This window comes from Coregonus lavaretus (genome assembly GCF_964263955.1).
Source record: "Coregonus lavaretus genome assembly, contig: HAP1_SCAFFOLD_712, whole genome shotgun sequence".
Taxonomy (NCBI): domain Eukaryota; kingdom Metazoa; phylum Chordata; class Actinopteri; order Salmoniformes; family Salmonidae; genus Coregonus; species Coregonus lavaretus.
In genome coordinates, this window is record NW_028165800.1 from 46,873 (window position 1) to 69,392 (window position 22,520).

The 22,520-nt window shown below is 48.8% G+C and overlaps 1 protein-coding gene and 1 long non-coding RNA gene across 2 annotated transcripts in view; one reads left to right on the plus strand and one right to left on the minus strand.

Moving 5' to 3' along the window:
- LOC311115467 (mitochondrial carnitine/acylcarnitine carrier protein-like) overlaps positions 1 to 21,795 on the plus strand; it is a 40,808-nt gene extending 19,013 nt beyond the window's left edge. The window contains exons 5-9 of the mRNA XM_084190641.1: positions 2,467 to 2,626; positions 9,005 to 9,077; positions 9,241 to 9,350; positions 12,450 to 12,577; positions 19,363 to 21,795. Coding sequence (XP_084046767.1) covers positions 2,467 to 2,626; positions 9,005 to 9,077; positions 9,241 to 9,350; positions 12,450 to 12,577; positions 19,363 to 19,425 — 534 coding nt within the window. The 3' untranslated portion in view covers positions 19,426 to 21,795. The remainder of the gene's footprint in view (positions 1 to 2,466; positions 2,627 to 9,004; positions 9,078 to 9,240; positions 9,351 to 12,449; positions 12,578 to 19,362) is intronic.
- Positions 13,722 to 14,881, minus strand: LOC311115470. Its single transcript, XR_014611264.1, has 3 exons — positions 14,649 to 14,881; positions 14,101 to 14,240; positions 13,722 to 13,985 (listed from the first exon to the last, which is right to left on the minus strand). It is a non-coding gene; the product is annotated as an uncharacterized lncRNA (long non-coding RNA).
- Positions 21,796 to 22,520: the final 725 nt, after the last annotated feature.

Consider the following 22,520-nt stretch of genomic DNA (forward strand, 5'->3'; position numbering starts at 1 on the left):
TTGAGATGCAAACATGAGTCACTGAGTCACTTTGTAACCTGGACCATTACAGTAGTGAGTCACTGAGTCACTTTGTAACCTGGACCATTACAGTAGTGAGTCACTGAGTCACTTTGTAACCTGGACCATTACAGTAGTGAGTCACTGAGCCACTTTGTAACCTGGACCATTACAGTAGTGAGTCAATGAGCCACTTTGTAACCTGGACCATTACAGTAGTGAGTCACTGAGTCACTTTGTAACCTGGACCATTACAGTAGTGAGTCACTGAGTCACTTTGTAACCTGGACCATTACAGTAGTGAGTCACTTTGTAACCTGGACCATTACAGTAGTGAGTTCTGGTGCAGCTTGTTGTTTGCTCCTTGCATGTACATACATCACTGTATCATCTGCAGACATTTGAACTTCAGACCCAGTGCAGACAGAAGGCAGATCATTAATGGACAGGCTGAACAGGAGGGGCCCCAGTATTGACCCTTGGGGCACGCCCACATCATAGCTGAGATTGGGTGACAGCTCATTGCTCACTCTGACGCACTGGGTTCTGCCATCAAGGTCTGATTTCATCCATCTCAAGGCATCGGGGGAAAAGTTGAACTTGGACAGTTTTGTGATGAGAACCTCATGGTTAACAGTATCAAAAGCTTTCCTTCGGTCTGGAAATACAGCCCCAACAGCGCCCCCCTTTGTCCATCTTGGACTTCACATTTTCCAGAAGAAAGCAGTTGGCCGTTTCTGTGGAGTGTTTTGCTCTGAAGCCAAACTGAATGGAGTGTAATGTGAAGGGGCTGTTGTTGAGGTGGGCAGTCAGTTGCTCTGCTACTTTCCAGCACCCTTCGACACCACAGGTAGTATACTAACAGGCCTGTAGTTACTCAAGTCAGCAGGGTCACCTGATTTAAAGATGGCCGTTATTATGGCCGACTTCCAGACCCTTGGAAAGACTGCCTGACCAATAGATGTCTTGGTAACCTTAGTAATGGGGCCACTGAGTGACTCTGTCGTTTTTAAGAAAGGTAGAGTCCAGCCCTAACACATCTTTGGCTTTAGAGTGCTTTAGTGAGCTAATCACTTTGTTCACCGCTGACTCCTACTCCCTTCCCCTTAGCTCCTACTCCCTAACCCCTTCCCCCTAGCTCCTACTCCCTAACCCCTTCCCCCTAGCTCCTACTCCCTAACCCCTTCCCCCTATCTCCTACTCCCTAACCCCTATCTCCTACTCCCTAACCCCTTCCCCCTACTCCCTAACCCCTTCCCCCTATCTCCTACTCCCTAACCCCTTCCCCCTATCTCCTACGCCCTAACCCCTTCCCCCTAGCTCCTACTCCCTAACTCCTAGCTCCTACTCCCTAACCCCTTCCCCCTACTCCCTAACCCCTTCCCCCTATCTCATACTCCCTAACCCCTTCCCCCTAGCTCCTACTCCCTAACTCCTAGCTCCTACTCCCTAACCCCTTCCCCATAGCTCCTACTCCCTAACCCCTTCCCCATAGCTCCTACTCCCTAACCCCTTCCCCCTATCTCCTACTCCCTAACCCCTTCCCCCTACTCCCTAACCCCTTCCCCCTAGCTCCTACTCCCTAACTCCTAGCTCCTACTCCCTAACCCCTTCCCCCTAGCTCCTACTCCCTAACCCCTTCCCCCTAGCTCCTACTCCCTAACCCCTTCCCCCTATCTCCTACTCCCTAACCCCTTCCCCCTACTCCCTAACCCCTTCCCCCTATTCCCTAACTCCTAGCTCCTACTCCCTAACCCCTTCCCCATAGCTCCTACTCCCTAACCCCTTCCCCTATCTCCTACTCCCTAACCCCTTCCCCCTACTCCCTAACCCCTTCCCCCTATCTCCTATCTCCTACTCCCTAACCCCTTCCCCCTATCTCCTACTCCCTAACTCCTAGCTCCTACTCCCTAACCCCTTCCCCCTAGCTCCTACTCCCTAACCCCTTCCCCCTACTCCCTACTCCCTAACCCCTTCCCCCTATCTCCTACTCCCTAACTCCTAGCTCCTACTCCCTAACCCCTTCCCCCTAGCTCCTACTCCCTAACCCCTTCCCCCTAGCTCCTACTCCCTAACTCCTAGCTCCTACTCCCTAACCCCTTCCCCATAGCTCCTACTCCCTAACCCCTTCCCCATAGCTCCTACTCCCTAACCCCTTCCCCATAGCTCCTACTCCCTAACCCCTTCCCCCTATCTCCTACTCCCTAACCCCTTCCCCCTAGCTCCTACTCCCTAACCCCTTCCCCCTAGCTCCTACTCCCTAACCCCTTCCCCCTAGCTCCTACTCCCTAACCCCTTCCCCATAGCTCCTACTCCCTAACCCCTTCCCCATAGCCCCTACTCCCTAACAATACCCTAGGCACTAGATGGACCTGACAGGATTGGATAGATAACGTCTCCTATTAGATCCCTCACTCTGGGGGTGTGTGTGTGTGTGTGTGTGTGTGTGTGTGTGTGTGTGTGTAGGTGCAGGCCAGCAGGGGCCAGCAGGGGGCAGTACGGTATGCAGGTCCAGGCCAGCAGGGGGCAGTGCGGTATGCAGGTCCTCTGGACTGTGCTCTCAAGCTGTATAAAACAAAAGGCATCCGCTCCATCTACAAGGGAACAACACTCACACTCATCAGAGGTACAGACACACTCACACTCATCAGAGGTACAGACACACTCACACTCATCAGAGGTACAGACACAAGACACACTCACACTCATCAGAGGTACAGACACAAGACACACTCACACTCATCAGAGGTACAGACACACTCACACTCATCAGAGGTACAGTCACACTCATCAGAGGTACAGACACACTCACACTCATCAGAGGTACAGACACACTCACACTCATCAGAGGTACAGACACAAGACACACTCACACTCATCAGAGGTACAGACACACTCACACTCATCAGAGGTACAGTCACACTCATCAGAGGTACAGACACACTCACACTCATCAGAGGTACAGACACACTCACACTCATCAGAGGTACAGACACACTCACACTCATCAGAGGTACAGACACACTCACACTCATCAGAGGTACAGACACACTCACACTCATCAGAGGTACAGACACACTCACACTCATCAGAGGTACAAACACACTCACACTCATCAGAGGTACAAACACACTCACACTCATCAGAGGTACAAACACACTCACACTCATCAGAGGTACAAACACACTCACACTCATCAGAGGTACAAACACACTCACACTCATCAGAGGTACAGACACACTCACACTCACACTCATCAGAGGTACAGACACACTCACACTCACACTCATCAGAGGTACAGACACACTCATCAGAGGTACAGACACAAGACACACTCACACTCATCAGAGGTACAGACACACTCACACTCATCAGAGGTACAGACACACTCACACTCATCAGAGGTACAGACACACTCACACTCATCAGAGGTACAGACACACTCACACTCATCTGAGGTACAAACACAAGACACACTCACACTCATCAGAGGTACAGACACACTCACACTCATCAGAGGTACAGACACACTCACACTCACACTCATCAGAGGTACAGACACACTCACACTCATCAGAGGTACAGACACAAGACACACTCACACTCATCAGAGGTACAGACACACTCACACTCACACTCATCAGAGGTACAGACACACTCACACTCATCAGAGGTACAGACACACTCACACTCACACTCATCAGAGGTACAGACACACTCATCAGAGGTACAGACACAAGACACACTCACACTCATCAGAGGTACAGACACAAGACACACTCACACTCAGAGGTACAGACACACTCACACTCATCAGAGGTACAGACACACTCACACTCACACTCATCAGAGGTACAGACACACTCACACTCACTCTCATCAGAGGTACAGACACACTCATCAGAGGTACAGACACAAGACACACTCACACTCATCAGAGGTACAGACACAAGACACACTCACACTCATCAGAGGTACAAACACACTCACACTCATCAGAGGTACAGACACACTCACACTCATCAGAGGTACAGACACACTCACACTCATCAGAGGTACAGACACAAGACACACTCACACTCATCAGAGGTACAAACACAAGACTTTACCCTGTGTGTGTGTCTTTAAATCTATATTGCATCCCATGATAGCAATACAAATCATGTGATAGTTCAGCATGACTAACTAGTAGTTCTACCCTGGATTGATATGTACAGTTGAAGTCTTACATACACTTAGGTTGGAGTCATTAAAACTTGTTTTTCAACCACTCCACACATTTCTTGTTAACAAACTATAGTTTTGGCAAGTCGGTTAGGACATCTACTTTGTGCATGACACAAGTCATTTTTCCAACAATTGTTTACAGACAGATTATTTCACTTATAATTCACTGTATCACAATTCCAGTGGGTCAGAAGTTTACATACACTAAGTTGACTGTGCCTTTAAACAGCTTGGAAAATTCCAGAAAATGATGTCATGGCTTTAGAAGCTTCTGATAGGTTAATTGACATAATTTGAGTCAATTGGAGGTGTACCTGTGACTATATTTCAAGGCATACCTTCAAACTCAGTGCCTCTTTGCTTGACATCATGGGAAAATCAAAAGAAATCAGCCAAGACCTCAGAAAAAAAATGGTAGACCTCCACAAGTCTAGTTCATCCTTGGGAGCAATTTCCCAACGCCTGAAAATACCACGTTCATCTGTACAAACAATAGTATGCTAGTATAAACACCATGGGACCACGCAGCCGTCATACCGCTCAGGAAGGAGACGCGTTCTGTCTCCTAGAGATGAACGTACTTTGGTGCGAAAAGTGCAAATCAATCCCAGAACAACAGCAAAGGACCTTGTGAATATGCTGGAGGAAACAGGTACAAAAGTATCTATATCCACAGTAAAACGAGTCCTATATCGACATAACCTGAAAGGCCGCTCAGCAAGGAAGAAGCCACTGCTCCAAAACCGCCATAAAAAAAGACAGACTATGGTTTGCAACTGCACATGGGGACAAAGATCGTACTTTTTGGAGCAATGTCCTCTGGTCTGATGAAACAAAAATAGAACTGTTTGGCCATAATGACCATCGTTATGTTTGGAGGAAAAAGGGGGACGCTTGCAAGCCAAAGAACACCATCCCAACCGTGAAGCACGGGGGTGACAGCATCATGCTGTGGGGGTGCTTTGCTGCAGGAGGGACTGGTGCACATCACAAAATAGATGGCATCATGAGGAAGGAAAATTATGTGGATATATTGAAGCAACATCTCAAGACATCAGTCAGGAAGTTAAAGCTTGGTCGCAAATGGGTCTTCCACATGGACAATGACCCCAAGCATACTTCCAAAGTTGTGGCAAAATGGCTTAAGGACATCAAAGTCAAGGTATTGGAGTGGCCATCACAATGCCCTGACCTCAATCCTATAGCAAATTTGTGGGCAGAACTGAAAAAGCGTGTGCGAGCAAGGAGGCCTACAAACCTGACTCAGTTACACCAGCTCTGTCAGGAGGAATGGGCCAAAATTCACCCAACTTATTGTGGGAAGCTTGTGGAAGGCTACCTGAAACGTTTGACCCAAGTTAAACAATTGAAAGACAATGCTACCAAATACTAATTGAGTGTATGTAAACTTCTGACCCACTGGGAATGTGATGAAATAAATAAAAGCTGAAATAAATCATTCTCTCTACTATTATTCTGACATTTTGTCACGGTCGTCTAGGAGCGAAGGAGACCAAGGCGCAGCGTGTCCAAGAAACATGACTTTATTAATTAAAGGTTAGAACTACTAACAAAAGACGACTCATGAAGTCCACGGTACACTGACCGAAACGGAACATGGAACAAAAACCCACAACACCCAAAGGAAAACATACAGATAAATATGGCTCCCAATCAGAGATAACGAGCCGACAGCTGACACTCGTTACCTCCGATTGGGAGTCACATGACTACACAAGAATTAACCACAACCACACACACCCAAATGAACACACCCTATTCCCAACCTAACCAAAACAAACCCCAACAAAACGAATACACCCTGGCTCAAATACAAGTCCCGGAGCCAGAGTGTTACAGTACCCCCCCCTAAAGGCGCGGACTGCGACCGCGCCTCAACTAGGGCTAACCAAGGGAGGGCTGGGTGGGCATACCTCTTCGGCGGTGGTTCTGGCTCTGGTCGTGGTCCCCACCCCACCATAGTCACTACCCGCTTTCGTAGCCTCCTCCAACTGAACCCCACCGGCTTAAGGGGCAGCACCGGACTAAGGGGTAGCACCGGACTAAGGGGCAGCACCGAGCTAAGGAGCAGCACCGGACTGAATGGCGGATCCTGGCTGGCTGGCTCTGGCGGATCCTGGCTGGACGGCTCTGGCGGATCCCGGCTGGACGGCTCTGGCGGATCCCGGCTGGACGGCTCTGGCGGATCCCGGCTGGACGGCTCTGGCGGATCCCGGCTGGACGGCTCTGGCGGATCCCGGCTGGACGGCTCATGGCTGGCTGACGGATCTGGCTGCTCATGGCTGGCTGACGGATCTGGCTGCTCATGGCTGGCTGACGGATCTGGCTGCTCATGGCTGGCTGACGGATCTGGCTGCTCATGGCTGGCTGACGGATCTGGCTGCTCATGGCTGGCTGACGGATCTGGCTGCTCATGGCTGGCTGACGGATCTGGCTGCTCATGGCTGGCTGACGGATCTGGCTGTTCATGGCTGGCTGACGGCTCTGGCTGGTCCTGTCTGGCGGAAGGCTCTGGCTGATCCTGTCTGGCGGAAGGCTCTGGCTGATCCTGTCTGGCGGAAGGCTCTGGCTGATCCTGTCTGGCGGAAGGCTCTGGCTGATCCTGTCTGGCGGAAGGCTCTGGCTGATCCTGTCTGGAGGAAGGCTCTGGCTGATCCTGTCTGGCGGAAGGCTCTGGCTGATCCTGTCTGGAGGAAGGCTCTAGCGGCTCCTGCCTGGCGGAAGGCTCTGGCTGATCCTGTCTGGCGGAAGGCTCTGAAGGCTCATGGCAGACGGCCAGTTCATGCAGCGCTCGGCAGACTGACAGTTCAGACGGCGTTGGGCAGACGGGCAGTTCAGGCACCGTTGGGCAGACGGGCAGTTCAAGCGCCGTTGGGCAGACGGGCAGTTCCGGCGCCGTTGGGCAGACGGCAGACTCTGGCCGGCCGAGACGCACTATAGGCCTGGTGCGTGGTGCCAGAACTGGTGGTCCCGGGCTGAGGACACGCATCTCATGGCTAGTGCGGGGAGCAGCAACAGGACGCACATAAGGCCTAGTGCGTGGTGCCGGAACTGGTGGTCCCGGGCTGAGGACACGCATCTCAGGGCTAGTGCGGGGAGCAGCAACAGGACGCACAGGACTCTGGGGACACACAGGAGGCTTGGTGCGTGGTGTAGGCACTGGAGGTACTGGGCTGGAGCGGGGAGGTGGCGCCGGAAATACCGGACCGTGCAGGCTTACTGGCTCCCTTGAGCACTGAGCCTGCCCAACCTTACCTGGTTGTATGCTCCCCGTCGCCCGACCAGTACGGGAAGGAGGAATAACCCGCACCGGGCTATGTAGGCGAACCGGGGACACCATGCGTAAGGCTGGTGCCATGTAAGCCGGCCCGAGGAGATGCACTGGTGGCCTGATGCGTTGGGCCGGCTTCATGACATCCGGCTCAACGCTCAATCTAGCCCGGCCGATACGTGGAGTTGGAATGTACCGAACCGGGCTATGCACGCGTACAGGAGACACCATGCGCTCTACTGTGTAACACAGTGTCTGCCCGTACTCTCGCTCTCCACGGTAAGTACAGGGAGTAGGCGCAGGTCTCCTACCTGACTTCGCCACACTCCCTTTAAGGCCCCCCCCAAGAAATTTTTGGCTAGTGCTCACGGGCTTCCAGCCTTGCCTCCGTGCTGCCTCCTCATATTGCCTCCTCTCGGCTTTAGCTGCCTCCAGCTCTTCACGAGGACGGCGATATTCTCCCGGTTGTGCCCAAGGACCCTTTCCATCCAGTATCTCCTCCCATGTCCACGAATCCTGTGTAGGTTGGTCCTGTTGCCGCTTGACACGCCGCTTGGTCCTAGAATGGTGGGTTTTTCTGTCACGGTCGTCTAGGAGCGAAGGAGACCAAGGCGCAGCGTGTCCAAGAAAGATGACTTTATTAATTAAAGGTTAGAACTACTAACAAAAGACGACTCATGAAGTCCACGGTACACTGACCGAAACGGAACATGGAACAAAAACCCACAACACCCAAAGGAAAACATACAGATAAATATGGCTCCCAATCAGAGATAACGAGCCGACAGCTGACACTCGTTACCTCCGATTGGGAGTCACATGACTACACAAGAATTAACCACAACCACACACACCCAAATGAACACACCCTATTCCCAACCTAACCAAAACAAACCCCAACAAAACGAATACACCCTGGCTCAAATACAAGTCCCGGAGCCAGAGTGTTACACATTTCACATTCTTAAAATAAAGTGGTGATCCTAACTGACCTAAGACAGGGAATTTTTACTAGGATTAAATGTCAGGAATTGTGAAAAACTGAGTTTAAATGTATTTTGCTAAGGTGTATGTAAACTTCCAACGTCAACTCTAACACTGTTGTTCAATAAAATAAGACCAGTCTGTTGCTCTCAAATGTATTTTACAATATACCTCTCTTCTCCTCTCTCTCTCTCTGTCTCTCCCTCTTCTCCTCTCTCTGTCTCTCTGTCTCTCTCTCTTCTCCTCTCTCTCTCTCTGTCTCTCTCTGCCTCTCTCTCTCTCTCTCTCGCTCTCGCTCTCTCTCTCTCTCTCTCTCTCTCTCTCTCTCTCTCTCTCTCTCTCTCTCTCTCTCTCTCTCTCTCTCTCTCTCTCTGTCTCTCTCTCTATCTCTCTGTCTCTCTCTGTCTCTCTCTGTCTCTCTGTCTCTCTGTCTCTCTCTCTCTCTCTCTCTCTCTCTCTCTCTCTCTCTCTCTCTCTCTCTCTCTCTCTCTCCACCTCTAGATGTGCCTTCTAATGGTGCCTACTTCATGGCTTATGACATCCTGAAACACAAAATGACAGCTGAGGGTGAAAGGTCAGTCTCATGTTACCATTACAACCCCAACACCACTTCATCCCAAACTTTATAGAACACACTGTAATAATTGGTAGCAAATATCAATCACTTCATATGTAAATGTTTAACCCTGTGTGTGTGTGTGTGTGTGTGTGTGTGTGTGTGTGTGTGTTCGTTCCAGTGTGTCCCAGCTCAGCACTCCAAAGATCCTCCTCTGCGGTGGCATAGCAGGCATCTGTAACTGGGTCGTGGGACTTCCCCCTGACGTACTCAAGTCCAACTTCCAGACAGGTCCACTGCCACACACACACATTCACTGATCCCAGGTCGACCCAATGTCCTTTGGCTGAAGGTTTCTTATTTGTTAATTTTTTATTCATTACCCTTTATTAAACCAGAGAGGTCACATTGAGATTTATATCTCTTTTCCAAATGAGCCCTGGCCAAGAAGGCAGCATGCATAGCAAACAACATATAACACATGACATATAACACATGACATATAACACATGACATATAACACATGACATATAACACATGATATACAGTACCAGTCAAAAGTTTGGACACACCTACTCATTCAATGGTTTTTCTTTATTAATAGTGAAGACATCAACACTATGAAATAACACATATGGAATCATGTAGTAACTAAAAAAGTGTTAAACAAATCAAAATATATTTGAGATTTGAGATTCTTCAAAGTAGCCACCCTTTGCCTTGATGACAGCTTTGCACACTCTTGGCATTCTCTCAACCAGCTTCACCTGGAATGCTTTTCCAACAGTCTTGAAGGAGTTCCCACATATGCTGAGCACTTGTTGGCTGCTTTTCCTTCACTCTGTGGTCCGACTCATCCCAAACCATCTCAATTGGGTTGAGGTCGGGGGATTGTGGAGGCCAGGTCATATGATGCAGCACTCCATCACACTTCTTCCTGGTCAAATAGCCCTTACACAGCCTGAAGGTGTGTTTTGGGTCATTGTCTTGTTGAAAAAGAAATGATAGTCCCACTAAGCCTAAACCAGATGGGATGGCGTATCACTGCAGAATGCTGTGGTAGCCATGCTGGTTAAGTGTGCCTTGAATTCTAAATAAATCACAGACAGTGTCACCAGCAAAGCACCCCCACACCATCACACCTCCTCCTCCATGCTTCACGGTGGGAGTAGTGGTTTCTTTGCAGCAATTCAACCATGAAGGCCTGAATCACACAGTCTCCTCTGAACAGTTGATGTTGAGATGTGTCTGTTACTTGAACTCTGTGAAGCATTTATTTGGGCTGCAATTTCTGAGGCTGGTAAATCTAATGAACTTATCCTCTGCAGCAGAGGTAACTCTGGGTCTTCCATTCCTGTGGCGGTCCTCATGAGATCCAGTTTCATCATAGCGCTTGATGGTTTTTGCGACTGCACTTGAAGAAACTTTCAAAGTTCTTGAAATGTTCCGTATTGACTGACCTTCATGTCTTAAAGAAATGATGGACTGTTGTTTCTCTTTGATTATTTGAGCTGTTCTTGCCATAATATGGACTTGGTCTTTTACCAAAAAGGGCTATCCTCCCCCGCCTTGTCACAACACAACTGATTGGCTCAAATGCATTAAGAAGACAAGAAATTCCACAAATTAACTATATTTCTTAATTCCATTATTTTACGTTTAGATTTGTGTGTGTTGTTAGATATTACTGCACGGTTGGAGCTAGGTGTCTGTCTGTGGAACACAAGCATTTCGCTACACCGCAGTAACATCTGCTAATCTAAATGTTCAGCTATAGTGGTTGTTCTACTCTTACTGACACTGATTCTGCAGATAGTAGCTTTTTATTAAGACGGCTTCACTGTAATGACTGTGATATGTGGTTGTTTTACCTACCTTAGTTGAATGCCCTGACTGGAAACTGTAATATGTGGTTGTTTTACCTACCTTAGTTGAATGCCCTGACTGGAAACTGTAATATGTGGTTGTTTTACCTACCTTAGTTGAATGCCCTGACTGGAAACTGTGATATGTGGTTGTTTTACCTAACTTAGTTGAATGCCCTGACTGGAAAATGTAATATGTGGTTGTTTTACCTAACTTAGTTGAATGCCCTGACTGGAAACTGTAATATGTGGTGGTTTTACCTACCTTAGTTGAATGCCCTGACTGTAAATCTCTCTGGATGAGAGTGTCTGTTAAATGACAACATTAATGAAACTACAGGAGCCTGGCAGCCAGGGCTAGAGTAGTCCTTCTGCTACTAGGAACGGAGACAGCAGCTGAATGCTCCCATCTAGTGTTGACAACTGGCAATGACAGCCAGATTCTCAGTCCTCGTCACACTGCATAGCCAGATTCTCAGTCCTCATCACACTGCAGAGCCGGATTCTCAGTCCTCATCACACTGCAGAGCCAGATTCTCAGTCCTCATCACACTGCAGAGCCAGATTCTAAGTCCTCATCACACTCCAGAGCCAGATTCTCAGTCCTCATAACACTCCAGAGCCAGATTCTCAGTCCTCATCACACTGCAGAGCCAGATTCTCAGTCCTCATCACACTCCAGAACCAGATTCTCAGTCCTCATCACACTGCAGAGACAGATTCTCAGTCCTCATCACACTCCAGTGCCAGATTCTCAGTCCTCATCACACTCCAGAGCCAGATTTTCAGTCCTCATCACACTCCAGAGCCAGATTCTCAGTCCTCATCACACTCCAGAGCCAGATTCTCAGTCCTCATCACACTGCAGAGCCAGATTCTCAGTCCTCATCACACTCCAGAACCAGATTCTCAGTCCTCATCACACTGCAGAGCCAGATTCTCAGTCCTCATCACACTCCAGTGCCAGATTCTCAGTCCTCATCACACTCCAGAGCCAGATTTTCAGTCCTCATCACACTCCAGAGCCAGATTCTCAGTCCTCATCACACTCCAGAGCCAGATTCTCAGTCCTCATCACACTCCAGAGCCAGATTCTCAGTCCTCATCACACTGCAGAGCCAGATTCTCAGTCCTCATCACACTGCAGAGCCAGATTCTCAGTCCTCATCACACTGCAGAGCCAGATTCTCAGTCCTCATCACACTGCAGAGCCAGATTCTCAGTCCTCATCACACTGCAGAGCCAGATTCTCAGTCCTCATCACACTCCAGAGTAAGGTACAGAGACGGATCATTGAATGAGTCCCTGTTTGAAGACCTGGGGGGACCATAGCTAAACATTTAGATTAAAATGAAATAAAATGTTTTCTTACTCTGTGTGTGTCTGTGTGTGTGTCTGTGTGTGTGTGTGTGTGTGTGTGTGTCTGTGTGTATGCCTGTATGTGTATGTGTGTGTGTGTGTGTGTGTCTGTCTGTGTGTGTTTATGTGTGTGTTTGTGTGTCTGTGTCTGTGTGTGTGTGTGTAGCTCCAGACGGGCGGTACAGGGGAACAGGTCTGGTAGATGTACTGAGGGAGCTGCTTCGTGACGAGGGGCCCAGAGCGCTCTATAAAGGATTCAACGCTGTGTTCCTCAGAGCTTTCCCTGCCAACGCGGTAGAAAACCTATTACAACACCTATAGCCACACCACAACACCTATAGCCACACCACCACACCTATAGCCACACCACAACACCTATAGCCACACCACAACACCTATAGCCACACCACCAAACCTATAGCCACACCCCAACACCTATAGCCACACCACAACACCTATAGCCACACCCCAACACCTATAGCCACACCACAACACCTATAGCCACACCACAACACCTATAGCCACACCACACCACAACACCTATAGCCACACCACAACACCTATAGCCACACCACCACACCTATAGCCACACCCCAACACCTATAGCCACACCACAACACCTATAGCCACACCACAGCACCTATAGCCACGCCACACCACAACACCTATAGCCACACCTATAGCCACACCACAACACCTATAGCCACACCCCAACACCTATAGCCACACCCCAACACCTATAGCCACACCACCACACCTATAGCCACACCACCACACCTATAGCCACACCACAACACCTATAGCCACACCACCACACCTATAGCCACACCACAACACCTATAGCCACACCACAACACCTATAGCCACACCACAACACCTATAGCCACATCACAACACCTATAGCCACACCCCAACACCTATAGCCACACCCCAACACCTATAGCCACACCCCAACACCTATAGCCACACCCCAACACCTATAGCCACACCCCAACACCTATAGCCACACCACAACACCTATAGCCACACCACACCACAACACCTATAGCCACACCACAACACCTATAGCCACACCACCACACCTATAGCCACACCACAACACCTATAGCCACACCACAACACCTATAGCCACACCACCACACCTATAGCCACACCACCACACCTATAGCCACACCACACCACAACACCTATAGCCACACCACAACACCTATAGCCACACCCCAACACCTATAGCCACAACCCAACACCTATAGCCACACCCCAACACCTATAGCCACACCCCAACACCTATAGCCACACGACCACACCTATAGCCACACCACCACACCTATAGCCACACCACAACACCTATAGCCACACCACAACACCTATAGCCACACCACACCACCTATAGCCACACCACAACACCTACAGCCACACCACACCACAACACCTATAGCCACACCACAACACCTATAGCCACACCACACCACAACACCTATAGCCACACCACAACACCTATAGCCACACCACAACACCTATAGCCACACCACACCACAACACCTATAGCCACACCACCACACCTATAGCCACACCACCACACCTATAGCCACACCACAACACCTATAGCCACACCACCACACCTATAGCCACACCACCACACCTATAGCCACACCACCACACCTATAGCCACACCACCACACCTATAGCCACACCACAACACCTATAGCCACACCACCACACCTATAGCCACACCACAACACCTATAGCCACACCACCTATAGCCACACCCCAACACCTATAGCCACACCCCAACACCTATAGCCACACCCCAACACCTATAGCCACACCACAACACCTATAGCCACACCACCACACCTATAGCCACACCACAACACCTATAGCCACACCCCAACACCTATAGCCACACCACAACACCTATAGCCACACCACCACACCTATAGCCACACCACCACACCTATAGCCACACCACAACACCTATAGCCACACCACAACACATATAGCCACACCACAACACCTATAGCCACACCACAACACCTATAGCCACACCACAACACCTATAGCCACACCACAACACCTATAGCCACACCACAACACCTATAGCCACACCACAACACCTATAGCCACACCACAACACCTATAGCCACACCACAACACCTATAGCCACACCACAACACCACAACACCTATAGCCACACCACCACACCTATAGCCACACCATAACACCTATAGCCACACCACAACACCTATAGCCACACCACAACACCTATAGCCACACCACAACACCTATAGCCACACCACAACACCTATAGCCACACCACAACACCTATAGCCACACCACAACACCTATAGCCACACCACAACACCTATAGCCACACCACAACACCTATAGCCACACCACAACACCTATAGCCACACCACCACACCTATAGCCACACCACCACACCTATAGCCACACCACGACACCTATAGCCACACCACAACACCTATAGCCACACCACAACACCTATAGCCACACCACAACACCTATAGCCACACCACCACACCTATAGCCACACCACAACACCTATAGCCACACCACAACACCTATAGCCACACCACAACACCTATATCCACACTACCACACCTATAGCCACACCACAACACCTATAGCCACACCACAACACCTATAGCCACACCACAACACCTATAGCCACACCTATAGCCACACCACCACACCTATAGCCACACCACCACACCTATAGCCACACCTATAGCCACACCACCACACCTATAGCCACACCACCACACCTATAGCCACACCACAAACCTATAGCCACACCATAACACCTATAGCCACACCACAACACATATAGCCACACCACAACACCTATAGCCACACCACAACACCTATAGCCACACCACAACACCTATAGCCACACCCCAACACCTATAGCCACACCCCAACACCTATAGCCACACCACAACACCTATAGCCACACCACAACACCTATAGCCACACCCCAACACCTATAGCCACACCCCAACACCTATAGCCACACCCCAACACCTATAGCCACACCACCACACCTATAGCCACACCACAACACCTATAGCCACACCACAACACCTATAGCCACACCCCAACACCTATAGCCACACCCCAACACCTATAGCCACACCACAACACCTATAGCCACACCACACCACAACACCTATAGCCACACCACAACACCTATAGCCACACCACCACACCTATAGCCACACCACAACACCTATAGCCACACCACAACACCTATAGCCACACCACCACACCTATAGCCACACCACCACACCTATAGCCACACCACACCACAACACCTATAGCCACACCACAACACCTATAGCCACACCCCAACACCTATAGCCACAACCCAACACCTATAGCCACACCCCAACACCTATAGCCACACCCCAACACCTATAGCCACACGACCACACCTATAGCCACACCACCACACCTATAGCCACACCACAACACCTATAGCCACACCACAACACCTATAGCCACACCACACCACCTATAGCCACACCACAACACCTACAGCCACACCACACCACAACACCTATAGCCACACCACAACACCTATAGCCACACCACACCACAACACCTATAGCCACACCACAACACCTATAGCCACACCACAACACCTATAGCCACACCACACCACGACACCTATAGCCACACCACCACACCTATAGCCACACCACCACACCTATAGCCACACCACAACACCTATAGCCACACCACCACACCTATAGCCACACCACCACACCTATAGCCACACCACCACACCTATAGCCACACCACCACACCTATAGCCACACCACAACACCTATAGCCACACCACCACACCTATAGCCACACCACAACACCTATAGCCACACCACCTATAGCCACACCCCAACACCTATAGCCACACCCCAACACCTATAGCCACACCCCAACACCTATAGCCACACCACAACACCTATAGCCACACCACCACACCTATAGCCACACCACAACACCTATAGCCACACCCCAACACCTATAGCCACACCACAACACCTATAGCCACACCACCACACCTATAGCCACACCACCACACCTATAGCCACACCACAACACCTATAGCCACACCACAACACATATAGCCACACCACAACACCTATAGCCACACCACAACACCTATAGCCACACCACAACACCTATAGCCACACCACAACACCTATAGCCACACCACAACACCTATAGCCACACCACAACACCTATAGCCACACCACAACACCTATAGCCACACCACAACACCACAACACCTATAGCCACACCACCACACCTATAGCCACACCATAACACCTATAGCCACACCACAACACCTATAGCCACACCACAACACCTATAGCCACACCACAACACCTATAGCCACACCACAACACCTATAGCCACACCACAACACCTATAGCCACACCACAACACCTATAGCCACACCACAACACCTATAGCCACACCACAACACCTATAGCCACACCACCACACCTATAGCCACACCACCACACCTATAGCCACACCACGACACCTATAGCCACACCACGACACCTATAGCCACACCACACCACAACACCTATAGCCACACCACAACACCTATAGCCACACCACAACACCTATAGCCACACCACCACACCTATAGCCACACCACAACACCTATAGCCACACCACAACACCTATAGCCACACCACAACACCTATATCCACACTACCACACCTATAGCCACACCACAACACCTATAGCCACACCACAACACCTATAGCCACACCACAACACCTATAGCCACACCTATAGCCACACCACCACACCTATAGCCACACCACCACACCTATAGCCACACCTATAGCCACACCACCACACCTATAGCCACACCACCACACCTATAGCCACACCACAAACCTATAGCCACACCATAACACCTATAGCCACACCACAACACATATAGCCACACCACAACACCTATAGCCACACCACAACACCTATAGCCACACCACAACACCTATAGCCACACCCCAACACCTATAGCCACACCCCAACACCTATAGCCACACCACAACACCTATAGCCACACCACAACACCTATAGCCACACCCCAACACCTATAGCCACACCCCAACACCTATAGCCACACCCCAACACCTATAGCCACACCCCAACACCTATAGCCACACCCCAACACCTATAGCCACACCACAACACCTAGAGCCACACCCCAACACCTATAGCCACACCCCAACACCTATAGCCACACCACGACACCTATAGCCACACCACGACACCTATAGCCACACCACACCACAACACCTATAGCCACACCACAACACCTATAGCCACACCACCACACCTATAGCCACACCACACCACAACACCTATAGCCACACCCCAACACCTATAGCCACACCCCAACACCTATAGCCACACCACCACACCTATAGCCACACCACCACACCTATAGCCACACCACCACGCCTATAGCCACACCACCACACCTATAGCCACACCACGACACATATAGCCACACCACCACACCTATAGCCACACCACCACACCTATAGCCACACCACGACACCTATAGCCACACCACAACACCTATAGCCACACCACGACACCTATAGCCACACCACAACACCTATAGCCACACCACAACACCTATAGCCACACCACACCACAACACCTATAGCCACACCCCAACACCTATAGCCACACCACAACACATATAGCCACACCACAACACCTATAGCCACACCACCACACCTATAGCCACGCCACACCACAACACCTATAGCCACACCACAACACCTATAGCCACACCACAACACCTATAGCCACACCACACCACCTATAGCCACACCACAACACCTATAGCCACACCACAACACCTATAGCCACACCACAACACCTATAGCCACACCTATAGCCACACCACAACACCTATAGCCACACCACCACACCTATAGCCACACCACACCACCTATAGCCACACCACAACACCTATAGCCACACCACAACACCTATAGCCACACCACAACACCTATAGCCACACCACAACACCTATAGCCACACCCCAACACCTATAGCCACACCACAACACCTATAGCCACACCACAACACCTATAGCCACACCACAACACCTATAGCCACACCACAACACCTATCAGCATCCAGCACCACACCACCCCACCTATCAGCATCCAGCACCACACCACCCCACCTATCAGCATTTAACACCACACCACCCCACCTATCAGCATTTAACACCACACCACCCCACCTATCAGCATTTAACACCACACCACCCCACCTATCAGCATTTAGCACCACACCACCCCACCTATCAGCATCCAGCACCACACCACCCCACCTATCAGCATTTAACACCACACCACCCCACCTATCAGCATTTAACACCACACCACCCCACCTATCAGCATTTAACACCACACCACCCCACCTATCAGCATTTAACACCACACCACCCCACCTATCAGCATTTAACACCACACCACCCCACCTATCAGCATCCAGCACCACACCACCCCACCTATCAGTATTTAACACCACACCACCCCACCTATCAGCATTTAACACCACACCACCCCACCTATCAGCATCCAGCACCACACCACCCCACCTATCAGCATTTAACACCACACCGCCCCACCTATCAGCATTTAACACCACACCGCCCCACCTATCAGCATTTAACACCACACCGCCCCACCTATCAGCATTTAACACCACACCACCCCACCTATCAGCATCCAGCACCACACCACCCCACCTATCAGCATCCAGCACCACACCGCCCCACCTATCAGCATTTAACACCACACCACCCCACCTATCAGCATTTAACACCACAACACCCCACCTATCAGCATCCAGCACAACACCACTCCACCTATCAGCATTTAGCACCACACCACCCCACCTATCAGCACACAGTACCACACCAACCCACCTATCAGCATCCAGAACACAGCATTCTCTTTCTAGGGTTCTTTCTGATCTGATCTCCTCTCTGTCTCCCTCAGGCCTGTTTTCTAGGGTATGAATTGGCTTTAAAGTGTCTAAATTGGCTGGCTCCCACCTGGTGAAGTCTCCTGCTACGACCTGTCATTAAGAGGTTATAACCTGTCATGACCTGTCGTTGGTGGGGTCATAAGATGACGTTGGACAGACGTTGTACACTTCAGGGAGAAAGGAAGGAAAATCAGAGGCCAGTGGATGTTTCTTCTGAGACTGGACTCTTCAGCTGACCTCAAAGTTTCATGTTATGCTTCCCAAATGGGACCCTATTCCCTATATAGTGCACTACTCTTGCCTAGGGCAATATATAGGGAAAGTATTCATCCCCCTTGGTGTTTTTCGTATTTTGTTGCATTACAACGTGTAATTTTAATGGATTTTTATCTGGATTTCATGTAATGGACATACACAAAATAGTCCAAATTGGTGAAGTGAAATGAAAAAAATAACTTGTTTCAAAGAATTCAAAAAAATAAATAACGGAAAAGTGGTGCGTGCATATGTATTCACCCCCTTTGCTATGAAGCCCCTAAATAAGATCTGGTGCAACCAATTACCTTCAGAAGTCACATAATTAGTTAAATTAAGTCCACCTGTGTGCAATCTAAGTGTCACATGATCTCAGTACATATACACCTGTTCTGAAAGGCCCCAGAGTCTGCAACACCACTAAGCAAGGGGCACCACCAAGCAAGTGGCACCATGAAGACCAAGGAGCTCTCCAAACAGGTCAGGGACAAAGTTGTGGAGAAGTACAGATCAGGGTTGGGTTATACAAAAATATCTCAAACTTTGAACATCCCACGAAGCACCATTAAATCCATCATTACACAATGGAAAGAATATGGCACCACAACAAACCTGCTAGGGAGGGCCGCCCACCAAAACTCACGGACCTGGCAAGGAGGGCATTAATCAGAGAGGTGACAAAGAGACCAAAGATAACCCTGAAGGAGCTGCAAAGCTCCACAGTGGAGATTGGAGTATCTGTCCATAGGACCACTTTAAGCCTTACACTCCACAGAGCTGGGCTTTATGGAAGAGTGGCCAGAAAAAAGCCATTGCTTAAAGAAAAAAATAAGCAAACACGTTTGGTGTTCGCCAAAAGCCATGTGGGAGACTCCCCAAACATATGGAAGATGGTACTCTGGTCAGATGAGACTAAAATTGAGCTTTTTGGCCATCAAGGAAAATGCTATGTCTGGCGCAAACCCAACACCTCTCATCACCCCGAGAACACCATCCCCACAGTGAAGTATGGTGGTGGCAGCATCATGCTGTGGGGATGTTATTCATTGGCAGGGACTGGGAAACTGGTCAGAATTGAAGGAATGATGGATGGCGCTAAATACAGGGAATTTCAATCTTCCAGAGATTTGAGACTGGGACGGAAGTTCACCTTCCAGCAATACAATGACCCTAAGCATACTGCTAAAGCAACACTCAAGTGGTTTAAGGGGAAACATTTAAATGTCTTGGAATGGCCTAGTCAAAGCCCAGACCTCAATCCAATTGGGAATCTGTGGTATGACTTAAAGATTGCTGTACACCAGCGGAACCCATCCAACTTGAAGGAGCTGGAGCAGTTTTGCCTTGAAGAATGGGCAAAAATCCCAGTGGCTAGATGTGCCAAGCTTATAGAGACATACCCCAAGAGACTTGCAGCTGTAATTTCTGCAAAAGGTGGCTCTACAAAGTATTGATTTTGGGGGGGGGGGTGAATAGTTATGCACGCTCAAGTTTTCTGTTTTTGTGTCTTATTTCTTGTTTGTTTCACAATACAAAATATTTTGCATCTTCAAAGTGGTAGGCATGTTGTGTAAATGAAATGATACAAACCTCCCAAAAATCTAATTTAATTCCAGGTTGTAAGGCAACAAAATAGGAAAAATACCAAGGGGGGTGAAAAGGGGGGTGAATACTTTGGCAAGCCACTGTAAAGGGAATAGGGTGCCGTTTTGGACGGAACCATGGCAACAACAATGTAAAGGGAATAGGGTGCCGTTTTGGACGGAACCATGGCAACAACAATGTGAATCCTTCTCCTCCTTGTTGCTGTGGTTAAAATGATGATGTTTCAGTTTTACATCTGATCTTTTCCTGTGATTCACCTCTTGTTGAAGAGTAGTTTAAACGCATAGTGAAATAATGAAAATCATGATATTTATTTAGGGGATGATATTTTGACATTTCTGTGAATCTATGGCTGTGTCTAAAAGGCCCCCGATAATAGTGCACTATATTTAATTATATTCATTATTCATTGTTAATAGTGACAATAAAGATATTTATTTGAATGTTGAAGCTTTAAAATGCTTTAAAAAATGTCTTCATTTGTCTATTGACCAATTGAGGTGTTTTGATGTACATTTTAAATGTGATATAATTTGTGAGAATGTATTTTTGTAATACAAAAAATTAAATACTAATTGCCCACACTACAGACTGCTATATCTGTCCACTAATACAGCACTAGTAAAGGACCAGTGCACTACTTTTGTGAAAAAATAAACATTTCACCTTTAAAATAAAATATACAGTACCTGTCAAAAGTTTGGACACACCTACTCATTCAAGGGTTTTTCTTTATTGTTACTATTTTCTACATTGTAGAATAATAGTGAAGACATCAAAACTATGAAATAACACATATGGAATCATGTAGTGACCAAAAAAGTGCTAAACAAATCAAAATATATTTTATATTTGAGATTCTTCAAATAGCCACCCTTTGCCTTTATGACAGCTTTGCACACTCTTGGCATTCTCTCAACCAGCTTTACTTGGATCTTGGGTCCATGAAATGTGGTATCAGTCCAGAGCATGACTGTGGAGAGGTATCAGTCCAGAGCACGACTGTGGAGAATTTACACGTACTAGCATCGTAGCTCTTATTGCAGGCCTTTAACACCACTGTGAAATTAGCCACATTAGCTCACCAGTCAAAGTCCTGCAATACGAGTTATGACGCTACTATCTGTGTAAACTCTTCACAGTTGTGTGTCTGTGGGTGTCACTGAGTAGCCTGACACCCCATTTCATTGATCCACAATCCATAGGTGAGACTGTACAGTAAGAAATAAAAGTATCCCCCAATGCAATTCTGAAGTCTAATACATCCACAGTGCGATTTCAAGTGATTCTTTTTCAAATTTGTTGAATT